Raw genomic sequence first — 21,392 nt, 5'->3', positions numbered from 1 at the left:
TCCAGCGTGGACCATGGTCCAGTTTCCCAGGATTCACAGGCCCACTGGGCGGGGAGGGGGGGCAACCCAGGATGTGGCCCTCCTTCATGTGTGGTGCAGGTAGGCAGGACCCCAGCGGGGACACCCCTGAGGGAGATGCAGGCGAGAGGCTCAGAGACCCACAGGTGGGGAAGCACCTGGGGCCACCCCATGCCCATGGGAGGGAGGCCGCTGGCCACTGCATCCTTGTCCACATTGCTCCTGGGGCTGCTGCAGAGCCCTCGGGAAAGGCACTCTTTCCTTCCCCCTGCATCCTGGCCACCGTCCTTGTCTGCAAGCTCAGGTGCACCCAAAACACGGGCCATCCCATCAGCACGCATCCCTGCCTCACCCCTGCCCCGCTGGGCTCCAAGGTGTGTGGTGTGGCTGCGGGGCCTTGGGTTTCCTGGGCAAGGGGTTGCCTGTGAGACACTGACCTTATCACAGGGAAGCCCCCCAACAGCCCTCGCGGGCGGGTTTGGGCAACAGTAGAGAGCAGGGCCACCTGGGCGGGGTGAGGCTGCTGAGTATCAGTGCTGGCCTGAAGCAAGACTGGCCACAGCGCACCTGGCTTCAGGACCCGGCGTGGGGAGAGCGCAAGCACTGTGTTCTCAGCTGCTCAGGTGTTGGTTATGTGTTGAGAGGGTGATATATTAGTTACACTGGGTTAAATAAAGCAGACTGCTAGAATTCACTCCACCTGTTTCTCTCGCTGAGGTTGCTTAAATCACCAGTGCAACTGCTCTGTGGCCGGCACCCTCTCTCAGTGGCTCTGCTTTGGCCATGTCCCCCTGTGGCACCCTGTGCCCTCGGCCTGGTTGCTGGGCTGGCTGTGTTCAGCAGGTCCTGGACTCCAGCCTCCCTGCTCAGGTTCTCTGACCAGAGGGCCAGTGATTGCTTCTGGGCCTCCCTCCCTTCCTGCCCAGGCCAGGTGGCTCCTGCCCGTGACAGGCCAGCAGCCACCCCTGCTGGCTGGCCAAGTGGTGCCCGCTCAGATCCTTCCAAAAACGGGCAGTTGGGGAGGGCTTGACGGAATGGGAAAGCTGAGGGCTCAGTTTCCACCGGCAGTTGGGCTGTGGAGTCAGGAGGTTCTGGTGAGAAAAAGAAGGTTCCAGAAGAGCCCCCGCTGCCCTGCCTACCTTGGTTTTGTCTTGGAAGAAGAGATGTGAGGGCAGAGCTGCCACTTCACACCTCACGTGCTCCCCCTGGATCCCAGAGCCTTCAGCTCTGACTTTTCCTGCCTCCCTCCGCCCTCCCCTATCCCCTCCCCCAACCACCCTGGGGTCCAGCTGTGGGCAGCCGTCGGGTGCTAGGCCCAGGGCTTCTTGGCAACGGCCAAAACCACAGGCAGGGCTGTTGGTAAAGCTGTATCAGGTGAGTTGAGGTGGAGCTGGGAGGACCACCAGGCAAGAGCCTGTACGAGGGTCTGGGCCATGTGGGACGGCTTTGCTTCCTGACCCTCATCTCTCCTCAGAGCCCAGGCGCTCCATCTGGAGCTGACCAGGCAGGCACTGTCCCATTCCTGCTGCCCGATGCTATGTGTTCTCAGGTGGGGCCCTGGACTTTTCTGAGGCTGAGCTTCCTACATGGACAGTGAGAGCTGGGCCTCGCTGTGGGACCCAGCGGGATGAGCCACGGTGAGCTCAGTGGGAGCACTCAGCAAGGTTTTGGATCCCTGTTACCCTGGGCTCCATTTGTGAGCATCTCCCCTCGTTGGCTCTAAAGGCAAACCCCAAGGTACCTTCTTGTAGAGCCGGCAGACAGCAACCCCTCGTCAGGGACCTCGCCGCCCTCCCAGCCGGGCACCATCACCCCGGAGGACCTGGAACTCCTCCTGGAGGAAGGGCTGGCCAGCTCCGAGCCCTTGAGTCTGGAGGAGATCTCGGAGAGGTATGAGTCCAGCTGCCTGCCGTCCACCGCTTCGGTCCCAGAGCAGGACACCCAGAAGTGCTGGAAGCAGCTGGAGCTGTGGTGAGCCCCTTGGGGACCAGGGGCGGGGGAGCCACGTAGTTAGTGCCCCGCACACGCAGCCGACACAGCCCGCTCCTCACCCCACCAGGGTGGCCGACCTGCAGGCCGAGGTGGTGTTGCTGCGGGGACACAAGGCCTGCTGCGAGCGTACCACGCTGAGCCTGCTGCGGGAGCTGCTGCAGGTGCACGCCTGCTTGCAGCTGCAGGACTCAGAGCTGAAGAGGCTGCAGCAGGCGACTCAGGCCCCCGAGAAGGAGACTCTCCAGGTGGGACGCGTCAGCTGGGAGGCGACATCCCCGGGTGTCAGGGCAGCTGATTCCTGGACCCTGAGCCCCACTCAGCCCCTGCTGCTCAGGCCAGGGCCTCAGGTCCCACTCCGTGGGCCCCCGTGTCTGTGCTGGTTGAGCTGGGAGGGCCCCTGGCCTGCACTCAGCTCACCCCTCCACCTTGCAGTTCCTCAGCCTGCAGAACCAGAACCAGACGCAGGCCCTGGACAAGAGATACTCCTGCACCCTTGGAGCAGGCTTAACAGGAGAGAGAGGGGCTTTGGGGAAGCAGCGGCTGCTGCCAGGCCAGTCTGGGCATCAGCCCCTGGCTTTTGTTGCCTCCAATTTGGTATCTTGCTCAGGTAAGCAAACACATCCACGGCCCAGCTCCAGTAGGTCAGGTTGCTGGAGCCTGGCAGCCTGTGGAGCCTGGGAAAGGGGCACAAGGCTTGCTGCTGGGCCGCTTGGCTGAACCCCCACCCCAAAGGCTGCCCAGCCTGCTCCTGGCTGCCAGGAGGTGGCAGGGCAGGCCCCAGGCAGAAGCAGCTCTTGTGTGCCAGGATGGTGGAGGTCCAGGAGGCCCTGACCCAGATCAGGAGGAAGCAGGCACTCTAGGACTCTGAGCGGAAGGGCGCCGAGCAGGAGGCCAGCCTTAGGTGGGCCCCTCAGGAGGCTGTCTCTGGATCCGCCGAGGGGTCGTGTGGGAGTCATCAAGGAGGGCAGGTGACCCTCCAGCCCAGGGTCCCCACCCCCTCCCCTTCCCCGTCAGTCACGCTCATGGGGAGCCTACCTCTCTCTGTCCCAGGTGGAGACACAGAGTGGGCTTCTGGCCTCTGTGTGTGTTTACCCGGACGGGGTTGGACCTCCTGCTAGGTCAGCCTGGGCCCCCCGGATGCAGGCCTGGCCTGAAAAGGATTTGGTGTCCAGGGCCCCACCAGCCTCCCTGAGGCTCCCCGTCAGGCCTCGGGCCGACTGGGCTGCTGTGACCTGCAGCCGTTGCCCCTAGGTTGTCTGAGCTGACCGAGAAGCTGAAGCAGGAGGAACGGGACCGGGAGGTGGCCTGTGGAGCCCTGCAGAAGAGCCAGGAGGAGGCCAACCAGAGGGTGGACCATGAGGTGGCCAGTATGCAGGTACCTGGGAGGCCAGGGGCAGGCCCAGGCAGGGCTCTGGCATCAGCAGCCAGCAAGCTGCCAGCAAGACAGTCTGTGCAGGAGACCCCCAACTCTCCCCATCCCACATCTTCTCCACTGCTGGGGTCTTCCTTCACCCCATCTCTCGTTTTGGTTCCGTTCACGTGTTTGGACCTGGTGGCCGACCCCCAAGTCCTACGCTGTCCAATACGGTGGCCATTGGCCACGGGTGGCTCTGTATGTTGCAATTGAAAACTCAGTTCCTTGGTCACACGAGCCACATCGCAGTGCACTGTGGCTACCTGTGGCTGGTGGCTGCCGATTTGGCTGTGCTGAGGTGGAGTGCGTCCTCCATCACAGAAAGTTCATCATTAGCACGAGTGCTGTTGTGGCCACCGCTCCCCCACCTCCCCTTCCCCACGTGATCAGCACCCAGATCAAGAAATAGAATCTCATAGCCCGAGGCCCCTTCCTTGGCCATTTCCAGCTTCAATGCTTCCCTCCGTGCAAGTGGAAGTCCCTTCCTGAAGACGCATCTTCCAGTGGCCCTGCTCCCGGGCTGGTGCATGTGGCCTAGAAGGTGGGGCAGGGGCCAGGGTGGGGCGCCTCTGGACCCAGCCTCTTCTGCTCTGCAAATAGAGACCAGGGACTGTGCCGCGTCCCCAGCTGCTGCCCTCATAGCTCAGCTGCCCAGCTCCATGCGTGCCCCTCCCGCTGCCCTGTGGGAAGCTGGTGCCTTGGCTCCATCGAGAGGCAGGAGCCCCAGGCAGCACTGGGGCCCGGGATCCCCGATGCCTGGCTGGCCCGCATCTCCCCAAGTGTGCCCTGGGGCTGGGGTCAGTGCCCTGCCACTGCTGCCTGGTTTTGTGAATAAAGTTTTATCGGCACATGGCCATTCGTTTACTGTTGACCACGGCTGCTTTTGTGCTGGAACCACAAAGCTGAGGGGTTATGACAGAGACCCTGTGGCCCATAAACACCAAACATCTGCCTTCTGGTTCTTTACAGAAACAGCTGAGCCCTGCTCCGGGTCACCCTGCATGGGGCAGGGAGGCTGGTGGGGGCTCAGGGGACACCTGCTCTGAGCTGTGGGCAGCCCTCCCGGCCTTAGAAGGACTTGTGGCCGTGGAGAGGGTGCCTTGTGCCTGTGGGCCTAGACCCCCGTCTCCTGCATCCAGACCCTTGGTGCAGCAGGAAAGGAGCTGATGGAGGGAGAAGAGAGAAGGGGTCCCACCCTGGGCCTGGAGGGCGAGGGCAGACCGTGCACACGTGTGAACGGGGATGTGCACACGTGCATGAGTGTGTGCACACGTGTGAGCGTGTGCTCACACGTACACTCAGCCTCCTTGCCCAGGGCTCCTGGCAGGGCTGTGATCCGATGGCTGCTCTACCGCCTCCTCTGGTGGGGTCTGGCAGTCACTGTGAGGACCATGTGTGTCCTGGGCCCGTGGAGCGTGGCCTTCAGACCCTTCACAGCCCTTGCGCCTGGCTCTCTGGGACATGTGGCCCCTGCCTGCCCTGCCTTCCTTCCTGAGGAGGGTGTGACGGGCCCACCCCTGCAGGGCACACAGGACCAGGGTCCCCTCCGGCAGATGGTCGGGCAGGAGAGCAGCAAGTCCCTGATGGCGCTGTGGGTATGGGGATGGGCGAGGAGGATGCCCATGGGGAGGTGCACGGTGACCGTGTGGCCCCCACTCCACGGGCCCAGATGGCCAAGCTCAGGGAGGAGATGAGCCTCCGCTTTCTCAAGAGGGAGGCCAAGCTACGCAGCGTCCTGCAGAAGAGCTTTCTGGCCCTGGAGAAGGTGGGTGCCTGCCGGTGGCAGGGCATCCAGTCCCCCCAGCTCACAGGGGGCGGGGTCTCCCCACAGAGGATGAAGTCCTCAGAGAGCGCACGGCTGCGGGCGGACAGCGGCCTATGGGAGGAGCTGGAGAGCAAGTGGCAGTAACTCCGGGAGCTGGACGCAGAGCGCACGCGGGCCCTGCGGGGGCAGAGGCAGGTGGGTGGCACGGCGGGCACCGGCACAGGCGGGGCCCCGGCTGGAGCCGGGCAGGTCTCAGGTTGCCTCTGCCCGGCAGCAGGAATAGTGCCACCTCCTGGAGCAGTGTCAGGGCCTGGACAAGGCCGTGGTCCAGCTGACCGAGTTTGTGTGTCAGAACCAAGCATCGCTGAGCCACGTCCTGCTGGCCGAGCAGAAGGCCTGGTGGGTGTCCGAGCAGGGCTTCAGGCGGGGCAGGTGGGAATGGCCCTGCTCCCCTAACCCCAATGTCCTGAGCCTGGCTCGAGGCCCAGCGGGGTGCCCTGGGGCAGAGAAGCTGCCCTTTAGTGGGGGGCTCCCATCCCTCCCCCAGCCTGTCCCTCGTGGGGGAGCTCTGAGTGGCAGCGGTGGACACAGCCCTGTCTTGGTGGTCCCTGTGATGACCCTCATCCTCTCCCTGGGGCCACCTGGAAGGTTCTGAAGCCAGTAGCCGGGCTCGCTGCCCTGGCACAATGCCAAGGGGTGGGCCAGCCTTGGCTGAGGGACAGTCTCTCTCAGTGGCACCCACCCCAGGAATGCTAAGGGGCAGTTGGAGAATAGCCGGGCCAGGGAGCTGGCTACCTACCTGCAGGAGAGCCTGGAGGCCATGAAGCTGGCCAGCGAGCTGGCCCAGCAGGAGATGCACAGTGCCCTGGAGCTGGTGAGGCAGCAGGGCCAGGGCCGGGCCCGCAGGGTTCCCCGCCTATGCAGGCAGTACACTCAGCCCAGCCTCCCACAGCTCCGAGAGAAGAGCCAGGCCCTGGAGGTGTCCGTGGCTGAGCTGGTCAGGCAGGTGAAGGACATGAGTGACCACTTGCCCTGAGTTGGAGGCTGGACCTGCAGGAGCAGACGCTGAGCCTGAGGCTGTGTGAGGTGAGTGCACAGAGCAGCCTGGGGAAGGCGCACCTAGGTGGGAGGGGTCCTGCTGCCCCTCAGGGCGGCGGGTCCCAACCCACCCAACAGCTGTCCACAAGGCCCAGGGCCCCAACCACACGGGGGCTCCACTGAGTGACCAGCAAAGCAGCCTACAACTTTGGGTTCTTTTTGCTCTTTTTCTAACAGCTTTATTGAGGTTCAGTGCACACACCAGACAATTCCCCCTTTCAAAGTGTGTACTTCCGTGGTTCTTTGTCTATTCAGAGTTGTACAGCCACCACCACAATCACTTTTAGAACCTTCCCATCCCCCCAAAAGGAAACCCCGTGCATTAGAGGTCACCCCCTCCCCCGCCCCTGGCAAACACTGGTCTGCTTTCCGTCTCTCTGGATTTGCCTGCTCTGGACATTTTGTATAAATGGAATCAAATGCTCTGTGGCCTTTTGTGAGCTTCTCTCGCTGAACGTTCCGTGTTTGACGTTCAACCACTTTGTGGCATGTGTCAGTGCTCGTTTCCTTTTTATGGCTGTCACATTTCACTGTGTGGATGGACCATAGCTTATCCATTTGTCAGCTGATGGACACTGAGCTGGTGTCCTTCTGAAGCCCTTAGTGCTTCTGTGAACACAGATATACACCCTTTGGCGGCGGGGCCGGGTCCCCCATCCTGTGCGTGTAGGCCAGCTGCCTGTTCTGTGTCGCTGCCGACTCACAGGCAGCTGGGTCTGGCTCAGGGGAGGGAGTGAAGCCAGGCCTTCTTAGGGATGTGGCTCTTCTCAGCCTGGTGGTCCTGCCTGGGAGGACCAGGGCACCCAGACTGTGCCAGGCCAGGCCACCCAGGCTGTGTCCGGTCAGTGTGGACATGCTCCGAGTTGAGGTGGGGGCCCTGTGCCCTTCAGGAGCTCTGCTGTGTGGGGATGGCCATCTCAGGTCTGACTGTGGCTCCACTGGGGCCAGTGAGTCTGCCTGTCCACCCACCCTCTGAGCGGGTTCCAGCCCTCACTGGTGTCCGCACCCCAGGCACAGAATGAGTGGGGAGTTGCAGAGCAGCGATGGTGGGAAGGCCTGGCCCGGTGTCGAGAGGAGGCCGAGGCGCACCTACGGGAGGTGCAGCAGAGAGTGGACAGCCTGCCCTGGCAGGTGGGTGAGGGCTGGGGTGGCCTCCCCCTCCCCACTGTGCCCACCCTGAGCCGCCCGCCGGCTCCGCGTTTCAGATAGAGGCCGTCGCCGACAGGTGCATCCTTCACAAGAGTGACTCAGACCTCAAGATCTCCGCCGAGGCCAAAGCCAGGTGAGGCCCCCGGCTCCCTGTCACAGCCTGGCAGGACCTTCAGGGACTGGGCTGGTCCCACTGCAGAAGGGCACAGCCGTCTCAGAACGACCCTGCTGCATCACAGGGCTTCCTGACAGTGGTCCATCCTCCCCAAGCCCCTGCACCTGTGGCAGCCCCGACCCCTCCCCACCCCAGGCCTGGCCCAGCTTTGGGCTTGGCCCCTGCTTGGGACAGCCTTTCACTCTGTCACCTGCTGGGGACCCCCCAGTGCCCACTGGTGGGGCAGCAGTGCCGAGCACCCCATGCTCTGCCCAGGGCCTCCTCCCTCCAGCTGCCCCACCCCCCAGATGCCCCCCAGAGCCCGGCAGCCCCGGCCTCCTGTGCTCACAGAGAGTTCGAGGGCGAGGCCGTGAGGCAGGAGCTGGCTGCTCTGCTGTCCTCTGTGCAGCTGCTCAGAGAGGGCAACCCCGGGCGGAAGATTGCCGAGATCCAGGGCAAGCTGGCCACGGTACCCCTGGGCCCCTGGGCTTGGCACACTTGGCGGGGGGTGGTGGGGGGCTGGCTCAGACAGGGGCAGACCTCCCCCCACCCAGGGAGGCTCAGATCCAGGACACGCCCCTGGGAGTGTGGGGGCTGAGGCTCATGGAACCAGCCGTCCTGCTGGGTGGCTCTGCATGTATCAGCCTCTGGAAGTACCAAGTGGGGGCTCCTGTCTGGAGCCCCCAGATGCTGAGGTGCATCAGCAGTCAGTGAAAAGAGCAGACCTGAGTTCTGGCCGGGTCCCCCATTGTCATCGGGCTGAGTGATGCGGCCGGCTCCCACTGAGGGGCGAGGACCCATGCGTCGGAGGCCGGCTCCTGCCACGAGTGATTAGGGTGGGGGCCTCCCCCGGGTCTGCAGACTTCCTGCATCTGTGCCCACGAATGGGGGCCGTGTTTAGTTTCAGAACCAAATGATGAAGTTGGAAAGCAGCATCCAGGACAACAAGACCATCCAGAATCTCAAGTTTAATACAGAAACCAAGCGGGTGAGAGGTGGCCCCTGAGCTGGGCCCTGGCCGTGCCCCCGCCCCCCGACCCAAGCTCCAGGGCTTACCAGGCCCTGTGGGTGGGCCGCCTTTCTCTGCAGAGCCTGACTCCCAGCTGCCCTCACCACCCCCAGCCTGGCCACCCCCTAGCTTTTTGGTCTGCCCAGCTGTCTATCTGCGTGTCTGGCCCAAGCAGAGTTTCCGGGCAGATAAGGCCCAGGCTAGCCCAGAGGGAGATAAATCCCGTTGGTTGTCCCGCCTCTCTGGTCTGATTCCTGCGTCCACAGCACACGGAGGAGATGGCCACTCTGCTGTCAAGCGTGATGCACCTGTGGAGCGAGGAGGGCCGCCCCGACGCTAGGCAGCAGGAGGTCCTCATGTCCCTGGTGAGGCAGCAGTTCTTCATCAAGGACGTGGCCCCTGACGAGGTGGTCCCCATGAACCACTGGGGCGTGTACCAGGCCGTGAGGTGGGCAGCGGGGAGCCGCCTTCCAGAGCCCCCTCCAGGCCCGGGTTCGGGGCTGGGCAGACCCCGAGGGCAGTGGGCGGAGGCGGGGTCCGGGCCGTGAGCTGTGTCTCTGGGCAGGTGGCTGCGGTGGAAAGCGGTCCTCATGAAGCTGGCGGCCTGGCGGAGGCCAAGGGAGGTCTGGGAGAAGCCCCTCGACTAGAAGCCCACCCACTAGCTCTTGTCCCTGCACCTTTCCCAGAAATAAACATGCCCGCCCCACGCCTGTCAGAGGCTGGAGTTCCCTCCAGGGGTTCAGGAGGCCCTGGGCAGGGGAGTGGCCAAGAGGACCTTCCCTAGACTCCCAGAACCCCTGCTCCTGTCCTGGCTGCTGAGCCCCAGGCCCCACCGCTCCCCAGGGCCTCCCACCCACAGGCACTACGGCCCAAGCCCCACCCGGAGCCAACAGCACGTTAGCTTGGCCACTCAGACGGTGCCCCCCTTCCTGCCCCTCCAAGAAAGCCCTCACCCCCATGGTAGCTGGCCCTGCCACCTGCCGCGGGTGCCACGAGGAGGGGCCGCCCTGGGGCCAGCTGGGTGGGCAGTGTGGAGGGCTGCCCTTCACCACCGACTGGAACTTTGGGGGCTGGTCTTTGAGGAAATGTGGCTTGCCCAGAGGGGAACCCAGCGTGTAGAGGCCCTGAGCCCACCGCCACCAAGAGGCTGCAGCTCCTGCCCCATCCTCCCTCCTGTGGGCAGAGCTCTTGGGTGGCCCCTGCCCATTCCCTGCCCTGGCCTGGGAAGTCCCTACCTGAGCTGATTTGTCCCCTGGTGGCTGCCCTAGTTGGAGGTCCCTGAGGGCTCCTTTCAGGACAGCAATAAGGAGAGTCCGGACCCTTGTTGCCCTCAGCTCACCCCCACTGATCCTTGCTCAATCGCTAGGCCTCGGCCAGCTGCACCCCCTCCAGGGCCTGGCCCCCCCAGCCCAGCAGCTCGGGGCCGGCCTCTGCCGACCAGCTGGCCAGCAGGTCGCTGAAGTCAGGCGTGCCGGGGTGCAGCAGACCCAGGGGGCTGGGTGCCGGCTCCTTCCAGAAGGAGGGGGGAAGCTTCCTTTGGGTCATGGGGGTGATGTGGCCGTACTTCTGCTCCAGCCTGAGTCGGCGGCCGGCCGCGGCCCTGGGCCCCGAGTACTGCCGCAGCCCGTAGTCGAAGAGCTCGGCCAGGGGTCCCAGCAGCTGCGGCCCTTCCCCACCGAGGCCCAGCCCACACGCCTGCCCCTCGGGGGCCCCAGGGGAGCAGACCCCGGGCTCAGTGGCCTCGTTGTTTTCTGGGGCCTCGCCCTGGGCCAGGCGCACCAGGTTGGCGCAGGAGAGCTCCCTGGCTGAGCTGCTGGCCGTGTGGCCATCAGCGTAGATGTCGCAGGCGTCGGGGTCCTGCCCCCGGTCCTTGTGGCCGAAGTACCGCTGGATGTCGCCACTGATGAGCTCAGAGAAACGCAGGAGCTGCAGTGGTGTCTCTGGGCCACTGGGGTCCAGAGGGGTCACTTCTGGGGCCCAACCTGAGCTCTGGGGGGCCGGGCTGTGGCCCTCTGGCCCCTCGACCTCCAGTTCCTCTTCCCCATCCTCCTCCTCCTCCTCCTCCTCCTCCTCCTCAGAAGAGTCTGGGGGCTCTGGGTCTGAGGGCAGGAAGGGCCCATGGGATGGCAGAGACAGCCGGAAGTCACAGAGAGGCCAGATCACGCCCGCGGCCATCTCTCCGCCGAGCTTCTGGGGGCTCTCGGGCAGTGGGCGCTAGCTGGGGAGGGAGGCAGAGAGGGGACAGGTTAGCAGTCAGGGCCCGCAGCCCTCCTAGGGGAATAGTCACTACAGCCTTGGGGTGGGCGCTGAGCTCAGAAGCAGATGACATTTGGAGAGACGGAGGTGGTGGGCACTGGGTGGGTGGGTGGGGGCGTGGCAGGGGTGAGCTGCAGGGTGCAGCCCTCAGTCACCCGCCAGAGGAGGGTACATCCTGTCCTGTAGGGAGGGTGGCTGACAGTGCCGTTGGAATAGTGACTCGGAGAGAGAGAAGCAGGGCAGGTGGGAAGGGAGCCAGCCCAGGGGCTGGGCTTCGGGCAGGTTTGGGATCTGGAGAGCAGAGCCCTCGTCCCAGCTCAGGGTCACTGTAGCTCTTGATAAATAGGCTTGTTAACGTAGAGTCTGCCCAGGTGCAGGGTTGGGGGGGACCCCCTTGGCACATCCCCTCCCCGAGTGTCTGTGGTTGGCAGGGTCCCTCTGTGCCTGAAGTGCCCATGCTGAGCCCGGGAGCCGGGCCTGGCTGCCTTGACCTGGGTGCTCTGTCCCTTGCAGTTTTGGGGGCTTCAGAGGCTTCAGGGGCTGTGAGGGTGAGGTCCGGGGGGCGCAGAGCCATTTCTCTGTCCCCACAGTCGCAGGCTTCCCTGTGCTCCCTGTCGGCGGTGGGGGGGTGGTGAGGTCACCTCTAGCATCTCTAACCCGGGGATGGTTCGGGGGGCTGGCAGGACCGTGGAGGGGGTGGGACTAGGGGAGCTGATTGTGAATGTGGGAGCCCCCCCCCAGAACAGGGCCCCAGCTCCTCCACTGCAGGGAGGCAGGTGGGCCAGCCCTTGGACCAGGAGGGCTTCTAGCAGGAGCCCTGGGCAAGGGAGAGGAAGAAAGGGAAGGGGGGGTTAGAGAGAAGTGGGGGCTCCCAGCTTCAGGAAACCACTCCCCATGTGGGGGGAGGGGCGGGAAGTCCACAGGCTGCCCTCAGAGTCAGGGGGGCCTCTCGGACCTCCCCCTCCTCCCTGCCATCATGCTCCGCAGTTCTAGGGCCCCTCTTCCATGTTGGGGTGAACCGTGGCCCCAGCATTGGGCGTTGGCATGGCAGCTGGTGGGGAGCCAAGACTCAGGTGCCCTCCTTTCCCTGGCCGGCCCACCTCGAAGACCCAGCCCCGCTCAGCCCTGCTGTTGACCCCTCCCCGTGGGTGGGTGGTCCCCAAAGACCACCAGGGCAGAGGAACCCACAGCCTTCCCAGGACCTCCACCACCAGCACCCTCCCGCCCGCCGCCCAGCCTGGCTCCTACCTGGCGAGGCCTGCAGCTCCCGCTGGGCAGGCCCACCTCCACCTGGGCTCAAGCATTTATAGCCAAGCTCTGTGGCTGGCCCGGCTGGCAAATATTTGGTGACTGCATTGTCATCGCAGACTGGGCAAATAGAGCCCGTTTGCTTTAGCGCCCGGCAACCAGGGCCCCGCCGGGGGGAGCCTCAGCCTGCCCGGGGGACCGTGGAGTGTTTGCCGCTCGCCCAGCTGGCTCACACCCGGGGCCGAGGACCCTTATCTCCGCCGCTGATTGGGGCCCGGACCAAGCCTTGTCAAATAGGCGGAAAATTAAATTTCATGCTATTTTGACTCCTGGAGTAGCTTTCTCTAGAGGACATCCTGCTTCTGCAGCGCTCTGGGTGAACGGGATCTAGGCCAGCAGCAGGACCTGGGAAGCCCCAGGAGGGCCAGGGACCACCAGCCAGGGCCCAGGTGGTGGGTTTATGCAGGTGGGGACCCCGGAGTCCCTGCCCAGCCCCCTCCTGCCACTTCCCACCGTTCCAGAGCTGCAGGTGCATTTGCAACAAACCCCATTGACTCTCTGCTCCCCCAAGGGCTTCGTCCCCACATCCAGGCTGAGGTGACACCTCCCTTCTCTGGCTTCTTTTTTAGCTCCTGTGCCTTCCCCTAAGGGGCTTGGTGGCCCCTCCAGCCCCGTGGGTCCTGCCCGGGGGCGTCCTCACTCTGGTTACCACCCATCATTACAGCCCCTTCACCGTGAGTCCCATGAGTCCAGGCCAAGTTTCCCTGTCCCCGGAAACCGACCTCGGCCACAGCCACAGTTCGGTCCTTATACCCTGGGGTTCGATGACACTTGCCAGGTCCTGGTTGAGGGTCGGCCCTGCCCCAGCCTTAGCCAGCAGCACAGCCCAGATGTCAGCCAAGACCTGGGGGAGGCTGGGGGTTGGGGTCCCCGGTGGCTCCCCAGGACTGCTGGGACCCCAGAATCCCTCTTTGCCCAGATACGACCCCTGCCCCTCTGCCAGCCCAGGGAGCGCCCACCATGACCTGCTCAGGACCCAGGGCTGGACCTCAGCAGCTGTCCTGGCTGTAGCTGCAGTGCCCACTGCTGCCTATCGGGAACAGCCAGGGCCGGGGTCTGGGAAGGGGCTGGAGACCGGCTGGTTTGGGGTCAGCCCCACAGGGTGGGGCCTCAGGGGCCTGAGGGAAGTGCTGGGCACGGGGGCCGTGCTGAGGAAGGTGAGATGCAGCCCTGTCATGGAGAAGGTCCTGGCCTTTGTGGCCAGAGGAGGGGCTTCACGAAGGAGGTGGTTTGCAGGCGCTGGTGGGGAAGGTGCTCACCCAGCCAAGCCGGGGGAAATAAAGGTGTTCCAGCAGAGGGGACAGCCTGGAAAGGAACCAGATCGCGAGACGCTGGCACCCCTGTGGTCGGCTGAGTGATGGCCCCAAAGATGTCCACACCCTGATCCCTGGGAATTGCATCGTCACCCCACTTGGCAAAGGGAGCCAGTGGAGGTGACTGAGATAAGGACCCTGAGATGGGAGATGGCCCTGGATTATCCAGTGGGCTTGTGTGTCACAGAGGGAAGCAGGAGGGTCAGAGTGGGGGTGGGGGGAGATGTGGCGACTGGAGCAGGTCGTCACCTTTGAAGGTGGAGGGGCTGCAAACCAAGGAATGGAGCGGCCTCTAAAATCCGGAAAACGAGATTCTCCCTTGGAGCCTTCGGGGCGCAACTCTGCAGACACCTTGATTTGGGGCCAGGGAAACCCACTTGGGACCTCGGACCTCCAGGACTGCACAACAAATCAGTGTTGTTTTAAGCCACTCAGTTTGTGCTCCCTGTTTCAGCAGCAACAGGAAGCCCAGAGCTGGAAGCGTTGGCTGGAAAGTGGGGTGGGCGGCACACAGGACCTCCTGGCCTGGCCCTGGAGCTCGGACCTTCCTCCTGTACTGGGAGCCAAGTCGGCCAGAGCCTCAGCTCTTCCCAGCATCACTGGAGCCAAATCGCAGAGTGGCAGTGGGGCTTTTGCAGGAAAGAGGCCCCAGGGTGGTTTTCACCCCCCACCCGACAGACCCACTTTTCCGTCCTGGCCTCTGCCTCAGGCTCCCAGTCAGTGGAACTGGGTCTGTGGAAGGGGTTCTGGGTCCCAAGAGTGACCCAGTGAGGTGTCCATTCGTGCCAGCTGTGGGAAGACTGTCCACAGACAGCCAGACCCTTGTCCTCTGGTGGCAGAATCCCAGTGCTTTTTTCTGCCTGACCAGAGACAAGGAGGAAACCCCAGTCTAGGATGGAGAGTTCTAGAGTCGGGGAGAACCCAGAGCAGGCAGGTGTTTGGGGAGAGGAACCTCAGCAGCACAGTGTTGGGTGGGCCTCTGGACACAGGAGGCCTGAGACCAGAGACTTGGGGAGGGTGCCACTGCACCAGTCCTAGCGATCAATGATGGGGCCTAACGAGGCACAGTGTGTGGAGGTGAGGGTGGGAGACAGGCATGAGAGGGATTCAAGAAGCAGATCTTGGGTCTTAGTGGAATTACCCCCTTCCTTGCCCCTCCTGAGTCAGAGCCATGCTCAAGATAGACACAGCAGTCTGGTGGGTGGAGGCTGAACTCTAGCTTTTGTTACAGGTGAGGCTGGGCTGGGTTATGGCAGCCAGGGGGACCCTGGGTAGGTGGAGAGATGCACTTTCCCAGACTCACTGCCCACACATGTCCCGCCGGTATTGGGTGGCCAGCCAGTGCCAGGCCAAGTGGCATGGGTGTCCCAAGCCCCCTCTGCCCATGGGGGCTCCTGGGTGGGGCTGGGGGCTGAGGCACTCAGGCTGCCAGGCTTGGGGCCTGAGTATATGCCCTGGCATCTGCTCCCAGCCAGGCCTCCATTGTGGGCAGCATGGGGCCTTCAGAGCTCTGTGCCCACCCTGCCCCCACCAGCCCCCACCCCTGCTGTCAGGCATCAGCCCCTGGGAGAAAAGCTCTGCCTTTCCAAAGGTGGTGGCCCTGCCTGTCCCCATGCACCCCATATTGATCTTCCCAGGGAAAATCAATAGCTCCAATATGTCAGCTCTCAAGTGGCGCTACAGTAAATTACTCCCGCCATCGGGCACACAAGGGCTGCAGCCTCCCTCCCATTAGTGGGACATTAGTCCTCGTGTGAGGTTTCTCTGTGTGCTTTGAGATAATGAAGATAATGAGGTGTTGGTTTATGCCTCTGGGAGGAGGGGGACCTTGGACAAGAGCGGCATCGCTGGCAGTGCTGGGCACCTGTCACCCAGTGCCCTGCCGAGACTGCTGGGGTCAGGAAGGGGAGGGCCCTGGAGACACCGGGCCACCGGCCGCATCTGGCTGTGGCTTTTCCCACTCTGGGCTCCACCGCATCAGAGGGTCAAGCAAACCACAGCATTTGGGGCTGCTGTCGCCCTCCAGCCAGAGGCTGCCAGGGGCACACGTGTCACTGAACAGGTGGACTTCACAAGGGAGAATTCACAGCCCGGAACATGGGTGTCTCAGGAGGCGGGCGTTAGAAAGGGCTCTGGGTTCAGCCATTGTTGGGTGAGAGGCTCTGCTCTGGGCTGCGTGCTGTCAGCAAGCAGGGTAACTGTGACTGGGCATCTGTATCAGTCTCCAGGGGCTGCCATAACAAAGGACCACCAACTGGTGGTTTAAAACAACAGAAGTTACTTTCTCACAGTTCTGGAGGCCAGAAATATGAAACCATGAAGGCTTTGGGGGAGAATCTTAGCTTCTGGTGTAGCTGGCAGTCCTCCGCATTCCTTGGCTGGTGGCTGCATCACTCCAGTCTCTGCCTGCCTCTTCACATGGCCTGCTCCCCTGTGCGTCTCTGGGTCTTTTTTCCTCTTATAAGGACATCATTTAGGGCCCACCCTATCCATCATGACATAGTTTTAACTAATTACATCCACAAAGACCCTATTTCCAAATAGGGTCACGTGCTGAGGCTCCAGGGGGATAAGAATTTGGAGGGACATCATTCCACCCAGTATAGCATCTTTAATACATCTTATCCAGAAGGAGGGCAGATGAGGCAAGGCTCTAGCCATGGTTGGTAAAGGACCAGGGTCCCTCCCATCAGCCAGGAAGGGGGTATTTGGTCTTTTTTGGGCCACTTCCATGTTTTGCCTGTGTTCAGATGTGATTATAAAGGGGTCTTGAGCCACCACGGTCACGGAGAGGCCTGGTCCAACACTGATGTTCTCTGAAATTGTTTACATCCTACAGAAGAGCCCAGCTCCGAGCATCAGGCCAGTTCCCGGAGATCAAGGCCTGCTGTCCTCCTCAGACTCCGCAGGACCCACGTCCTTTGCATCATGCCTTCACCTAGAATGGAGACCAGTGCTAGCAGGACTTGGGGACAGAGGAGAGGTCCACTGGACATGTGGATTTGCTAAGTCTTTGTTGTGGGCCTGCGCTGCTCCTCCCAGACTCTGGCCTCAGAGCACCCTAGGAGCCTGATGGCAGTAAAGGAGCCCTCCACTGCCTCAGGATGGAAGGACACTTCCATGCCATCCCCTTATCAGTCTTAACAGCTGTCCCAGGGACCGATAAAGGGCTTCCCAGGCATAGCACCAGTCCTGGAAGCAGCCTGCAAAGGACAGGCGATGCCCATTTTACAGCTGAGGAAGCAGAGGCTCGAGGGGTGCTTGTCTGAGGTGTCTTATTTCTGTCACCCATCCAAAGCAGTGGGACAGGTTTAGTGACCCTTTGGAGGCTGCCCTGCCTGGGGGTGAAGCCCTAGCCCCTGCCGTTGACCCCCAGCTCTGCACCCCCTCTGCTGTCCCAGGGAAGCTTGTACCCAGATGCCCTAAAGCATACCAACCAGGTGGCTGCATCAGCTGCAGTCAGCAGCTCCACCCCAACCTCAGGCCTCTTTGATCTCCAACTCCTCCAGGAAGCCCTACAGGCTCCACACCAGAATGATTCTGGTCCATCCTCCCGCCCACAGTAGGTGCTCCTGGGGTTCCCTGTGGTCGAATTGGTTTGGCAGTGATTCTGGGTGGGGTTCTGGGGTGGAACAGGTGGGGCAGAGCCCAGTGAGGAGGATGTGGGCACACAGGTGCCTCTGTTGACACAGCAGCTCTAAATACAGTCCTGGCTTTGCAGCTGAGCTGCCACCAGGCGTCCAGGTTTGGACTTCCCAGGGTGGGGAGATCTCCCAGATGCTGCTGAGCTAGGAACACCTCCAGCCCGCCACCCTTGCTTAAGTGTCTCTAGACTTCCTGAGGGGTGAAGAACTGGTACCCGAGGCTGGTGCTTCTCCTGCCAGAAAGCAGGTGCAGGAGATGCTCCAGAGGCAAAGATTCTGAACCAGGAGGCAGCACATTACAGCTGCCAACTAAAAATTGTCGCTTGTCACCTGGTTCTACAAGAATGAAGTCACCTGCCACTGCAGTCACTGACCTTCAACACACCCTTAAAGGAGTTCAGGGCAGAGATCAGGAATGAGGCCCTCTGTGCTCTGGCAAAAACTGGCAGAAAAACTCTCACGTTGTGCTTTTTTTTTCAGTCGTCACAGTTCACAAGGTGGCCTCGTAACCTGATTTTGTCACCGTCAAACGCCCCCCCCCCCACCAGCACATCCCCACGTCTCCACAGAGTCTGTGATGACGCCTGGGTGCTCCTATGTGGTCTCCAGACAGGACGGCTCAGCAGAGCCAGGGCTAGTTTGCCTTGAAGGCAGAAGGCTCCAGCAGCTTCCCTATGAAGTCAACTGGGGAACCGGGTAGACAGGAAGTCCCAGGACAGCCCGAGGGTGACCCTCCCGGCCTGACTCCTGAAGGTGGATGGGAAGGTTCCCCCCGAGCAGGCTGCAGCCTCCATCCATAAAGATGATGGCGCGCTAGGCTCTGCACTGGTGGTTCCGCTGGCGTGGAGAGAGAGACTTGTCCGAGTGCCTGCTGGTTTCCGGGTGACAGCCGTGGGCGTGCTCTGCTGCGGTGGGTGAGGGATGGCGGCCCTGCGGCTGAGCAGTGCGCAGAAATGCCTGTGCCGCAGAGCGGATGGTGTAGACGCGGCTATTCGTGCGCAGCACAGAGCAACGCAAAACGCCAGGGCTGGGTGAGGGTCCGCGGCCATGGGGCGGGGGACACTAGTCGAGGGGACAAGATGACTCCGTGGCTGAAAGTCCAATGAAAAGAGCAAAACGGCGTCGCAAGGCCGCGGGGAGGAGGCGTCCAGGGGCTGCGCCTGCTCGGCGGGAGGGGTGTGGAGTGTGGGTTCAGGGCGCCGATCTCAGGCGAGCCCGGCAGACGGTGAGACCCGCGCTGAGGCGAGCTCGTCGGACGACGACGCCAGCATCCCGTCCCCGCCGGCCGGCCTCAAGCCCGGCGCGGAAACCTAGGAACCTGCCCGCTAGTTCCTCTTCGGGCCGGCAGCGAACTACATTTCCCGGCATGCCCGCGCGGCCGGCCGGGGGCGGGCCTGCGACGGAAGAGGCCGCCGGAGGACGTGAGTCATTTCCGTTGAGCGAGTGGGTACACGTTCTGTAGTCGTGAGCGGAGGCCAGGAACAGCGCGCGGCTTCCGGCTTCGCGCGACGGAAGTGACGCGACGCTGCGCGCGGCGGCGCCGAGTGCGGGGCCGGGGTCGGGATGAGCCGCGTGGTGTGTTCGCCGGCTGCTGGGTGAGCTCCGCGTGGTCTCGGCGGGACCTAGGGTGAGAGCGGCGGGCGGGCGCGCTCACTGTTCTGTCTCTTCCAGGGCCCTCCGGGTGCTGAGGCTCGTGCGCTCGCCTTTCCGAAGCTTGCATCCTCCGCCCGGTGGCCGGGCTCGTGCCCAGCCCGCGGCCGAGGGTGAGGAAGAGGATGACCCTAACCGCCCCCTTCAGTTTTCCTCCAGCAAAGCCATCCCGTTCCGCTGGACAGTGAAGCACTCCCTGGGAAGGGAGCAGCAGCGGCCCTGGTGGAGGGTGCTGCCCTTCAGCCTGTGCCTCATGGTTCTGGTCATCTGGTGCTTCTTTAGGCAGGAGACCAGCGCGGACCGGTGGTTGAGACGGATGTTGGAAGAAGAGGTACCGGAGCCCAACGATCGGTCTGAAGAGCCTGGAACTCCGGTGGCCCATGGGGCGAGAACTTAATGGGGTGGCAGCAGCGAGGGAACAGACCTCAGTCTTTAGGCTTTGACGTCGCGTTTGACCGTTTCTGTCCTGGTTATGCGCGTCCTCAGACTGAAGGACTTGGATGGCGCGCCTGGCAAAGCTGACTCGTTGAAGGCAAAGCAGGATGTCAGCAAATCGGAACCGGCTCTTTGCCTGATACTTGTTGCCATCGAATACGTCCAGAAGACTTTTCAGGTCCATAGAAAGGGTTTTGGTTGCAGCGTGTGCTGTTGGATTTGTGATGTCTTTGTACAACATTATCACGTTTCCAAAGGGATGCTGGTGACACTTGTAATCCAGTGTGATCCACTTTGCAGGTCATTTGCTTTCTGAGACAGAATAACTGGCAGAAGAGTTCAACGTTTTGTTTTACAATGTACCGTGATGTGTATAAATTGATGTTAGTTTAACAGACTAACAATAAATATTAATTTGGTAATGTGGAATTAAGCCAATGTTTTGTTTTGTTTTGCATTTCATTTAAAAAAGGGAGCCTTCTAGTCTTTTCAGTTCCTTTGTTTGTTTGTTTTTTCCAGAATAGGAACTGAGGAAAGAAACCTAAATGTTAATTGTAGAACACTTTCTCACTTCTCTTCCAGTTTTTAATTTTAGCAAGGCAACAACTTTCTGAGTGGAATAACGTTGATAAATATTTTTATGGACAACTTAGAGGCAGTATTTTGGGTATGTAAATGATATGTTTTCAAGTACTGCTTAGTAGGAAACTTAATTCTGGATTAAATACAAGATGCATAAAAGGGAAGATTTTATTTACTTAAGGTTCTAGTGGAACGTTTTATCTTGGCATATCTTTGGTGCCAAAGTTAACTGGAAATTTCTCTCACTCGGATGGTTGAAGGCCACGGACTGTATGGCAGTGTACTGGCTTCTCACAAGGCCTTGGCCAAGGTCTGGCCCGCCTTGGTAAATTATGCTTGTCAGGGAGGTGGTGCTAAGACAAGTATATTCATTTTTTTTAAAGATGAAGAGACCAAGATTAAGAAGGATTGACCTAATCATGGCTCAGGCTACATCGTTAGTTCCACTGGGAGCAAAGAACTAAGATGTCCTTTCTCTGACCTGGTGTGGTTGTGACCTATTTGGTTGTGAACCATTTTATTTGAGCAACAGTCATTCAAACCTGAACCCTGACTTTACTCTCACTAGCTCCTGCAGGAAAAAAAGTCAGAACTAACGAGAAGAAATTTTGTTTTAATTAAAAATAATTTTCACATGACCAAAGCAATATGATTTATCTGGAAAAGTTAAACAGTGTAATAAGCAAAAGGCAGAGAATCACCTAGAGGTAACTGCTGTGAGCACTGTTGGGCAGAAGATGGAGAAAATTGTATTTTAAAAAATCCAAGGAAAAGAGGTTACCTAAGTCGATGGACTCATATCTTCCAAGCTGCTGAGGGTATTTTAACGTCTGGGTACTACCCCAGCCTTTTAAGAACATTCTTCAAAAGCATGAAAAATGACAATCTTTACAGCTTGTCACAGTTCTCTTTGCTCTCTTCAAGGAAGGTGCCTCTTGGGTAGGCATCTTTTCTCCCACCTCTACAGCAAAGATCCCCAAATTTCTTTATCTTGGGGCCCCAACTTCCTTTTTTAAGCTCGAGGTGGTTCTCTATACTTCTCTGCTGGACTTTACAGGTTCCTCAAGCTCCTTAGGTCCAAAACAGAGTTCAGCTCTCCCCAAACCTGTTTCTTTGCTCTGTATCCCTCCCAGCTCGGGACTTTGGAAATATCCTAAACTTCTTTCTCATTCCCTGCATCCTGGCAGTCTTCAAGATCTGTTTAGTCCTCCTCCAAAGAATTCATGGGCCTTGTTTCATTCTTCTGCTTGATTTTCTTCAAAAATATCATGTTGATATTTTGCCATTTTAATTTCCAGCTTTAAATGTAATGTTTGTAGAGGTAGTAATTCCTTTAGATAATGTGAACATATAAAGAAGGTAGTCATTCATCCCACCAGCAAGTGATGGCTTATTTTACTGTATTACTTGTGTTTAAAAAAAAAAAAAACAGAAACTTACATGCTTGGGAACAAATGTATGGAACTGCAGTGTCTTGCTTTGTTTTGTCACTTAAGTAGGAGCATTTTTCTTGTCATTAACAATTCTCAGGAAGCATTGTCATTCTCTGTGAGGTGCTCTTTAAGTTTTTGCCAAATAACTTTGGTAATTATCTTTGTACATCTT

At 60.4% G+C, this 21,392-nt stretch overlaps 3 protein-coding genes across 3 annotated transcripts; 2 read left to right on the top strand and 1 right to left on the bottom strand.

Moving 5' to 3' along the window:
* Positions 1 to 71: 71 nt before the first annotated feature.
* Positions 72 to 9,718, top strand: CCDC154 (coiled-coil domain containing 154; the record flags this gene model as incomplete). Its single annotated transcript, XM_079718974.1, is given in 24 exon segments — positions 72 to 99; positions 1,568 to 1,655; positions 1,744 to 1,989; positions 2,078 to 2,255; positions 2,443 to 2,617; positions 2,770 to 2,867; positions 2,871 to 2,911; positions 3,262 to 3,385; positions 5,094 to 5,189; positions 5,256 to 5,330; positions 5,334 to 5,384; positions 5,464 to 5,469; positions 5,473 to 5,588; positions 5,937 to 6,063; positions 6,142 to 6,214; positions 6,217 to 6,275; positions 7,299 to 7,418; positions 7,493 to 7,569; positions 7,942 to 8,059; positions 8,492 to 8,578; positions 8,866 to 9,047; positions 9,165 to 9,222; positions 9,316 to 9,495; positions 9,542 to 9,718. Coding segments are annotated over 24 exon segments (2,580 nt in total).
* A 243-nt stretch (positions 9,719 to 9,961) lies between these two features.
* PERCC1 (proline and glutamate rich with coiled coil 1) lies at positions 9,962 to 10,774 on the bottom strand (the record flags this gene model as incomplete). The annotated part of the gene is made up of 1 exon (XM_079720007.1): positions 9,962 to 10,774. The coding sequence occupies one exon, from the start codon at positions 10,772 to 10,774 to the stop codon at positions 9,962 to 9,964; it is 813 nt and encodes a 270-aa protein (XP_079576133.1).
* A 7,898-nt stretch (positions 10,775 to 18,672) lies between these two features.
* UQCC4 (ubiquinol-cytochrome c reductase complex assembly factor 4) lies at positions 18,673 to 19,634 on the top strand. Its single transcript, XM_079719681.1, has 2 exons — positions 18,673 to 18,715; positions 18,792 to 19,634. The coding sequence occupies exons 1-2, from the start codon at positions 18,684 to 18,686 to the stop codon at positions 19,165 to 19,167; spliced, it is 408 nt and encodes a 135-aa protein (XP_079575807.1). The 5' UTR covers positions 18,673 to 18,683; the 3' UTR covers positions 19,168 to 19,634.
* Positions 19,635 to 21,392: the final 1,758 nt, after the last annotated feature.

The sequence above is a fragment of the Hyperoodon ampullatus genome, assembly GCF_949752795.1.
Source record: "Hyperoodon ampullatus genome assembly, chromosome: 14".
NCBI classification, from domain to species: Eukaryota; Metazoa; Chordata; class Mammalia; order Artiodactyla; family Ziphiidae; genus Hyperoodon; species Hyperoodon ampullatus.
The sequence above is the reverse complement of the archived record's forward strand: the minus strand, read 5'-3'. Positions and strand labels throughout refer to the sequence as shown.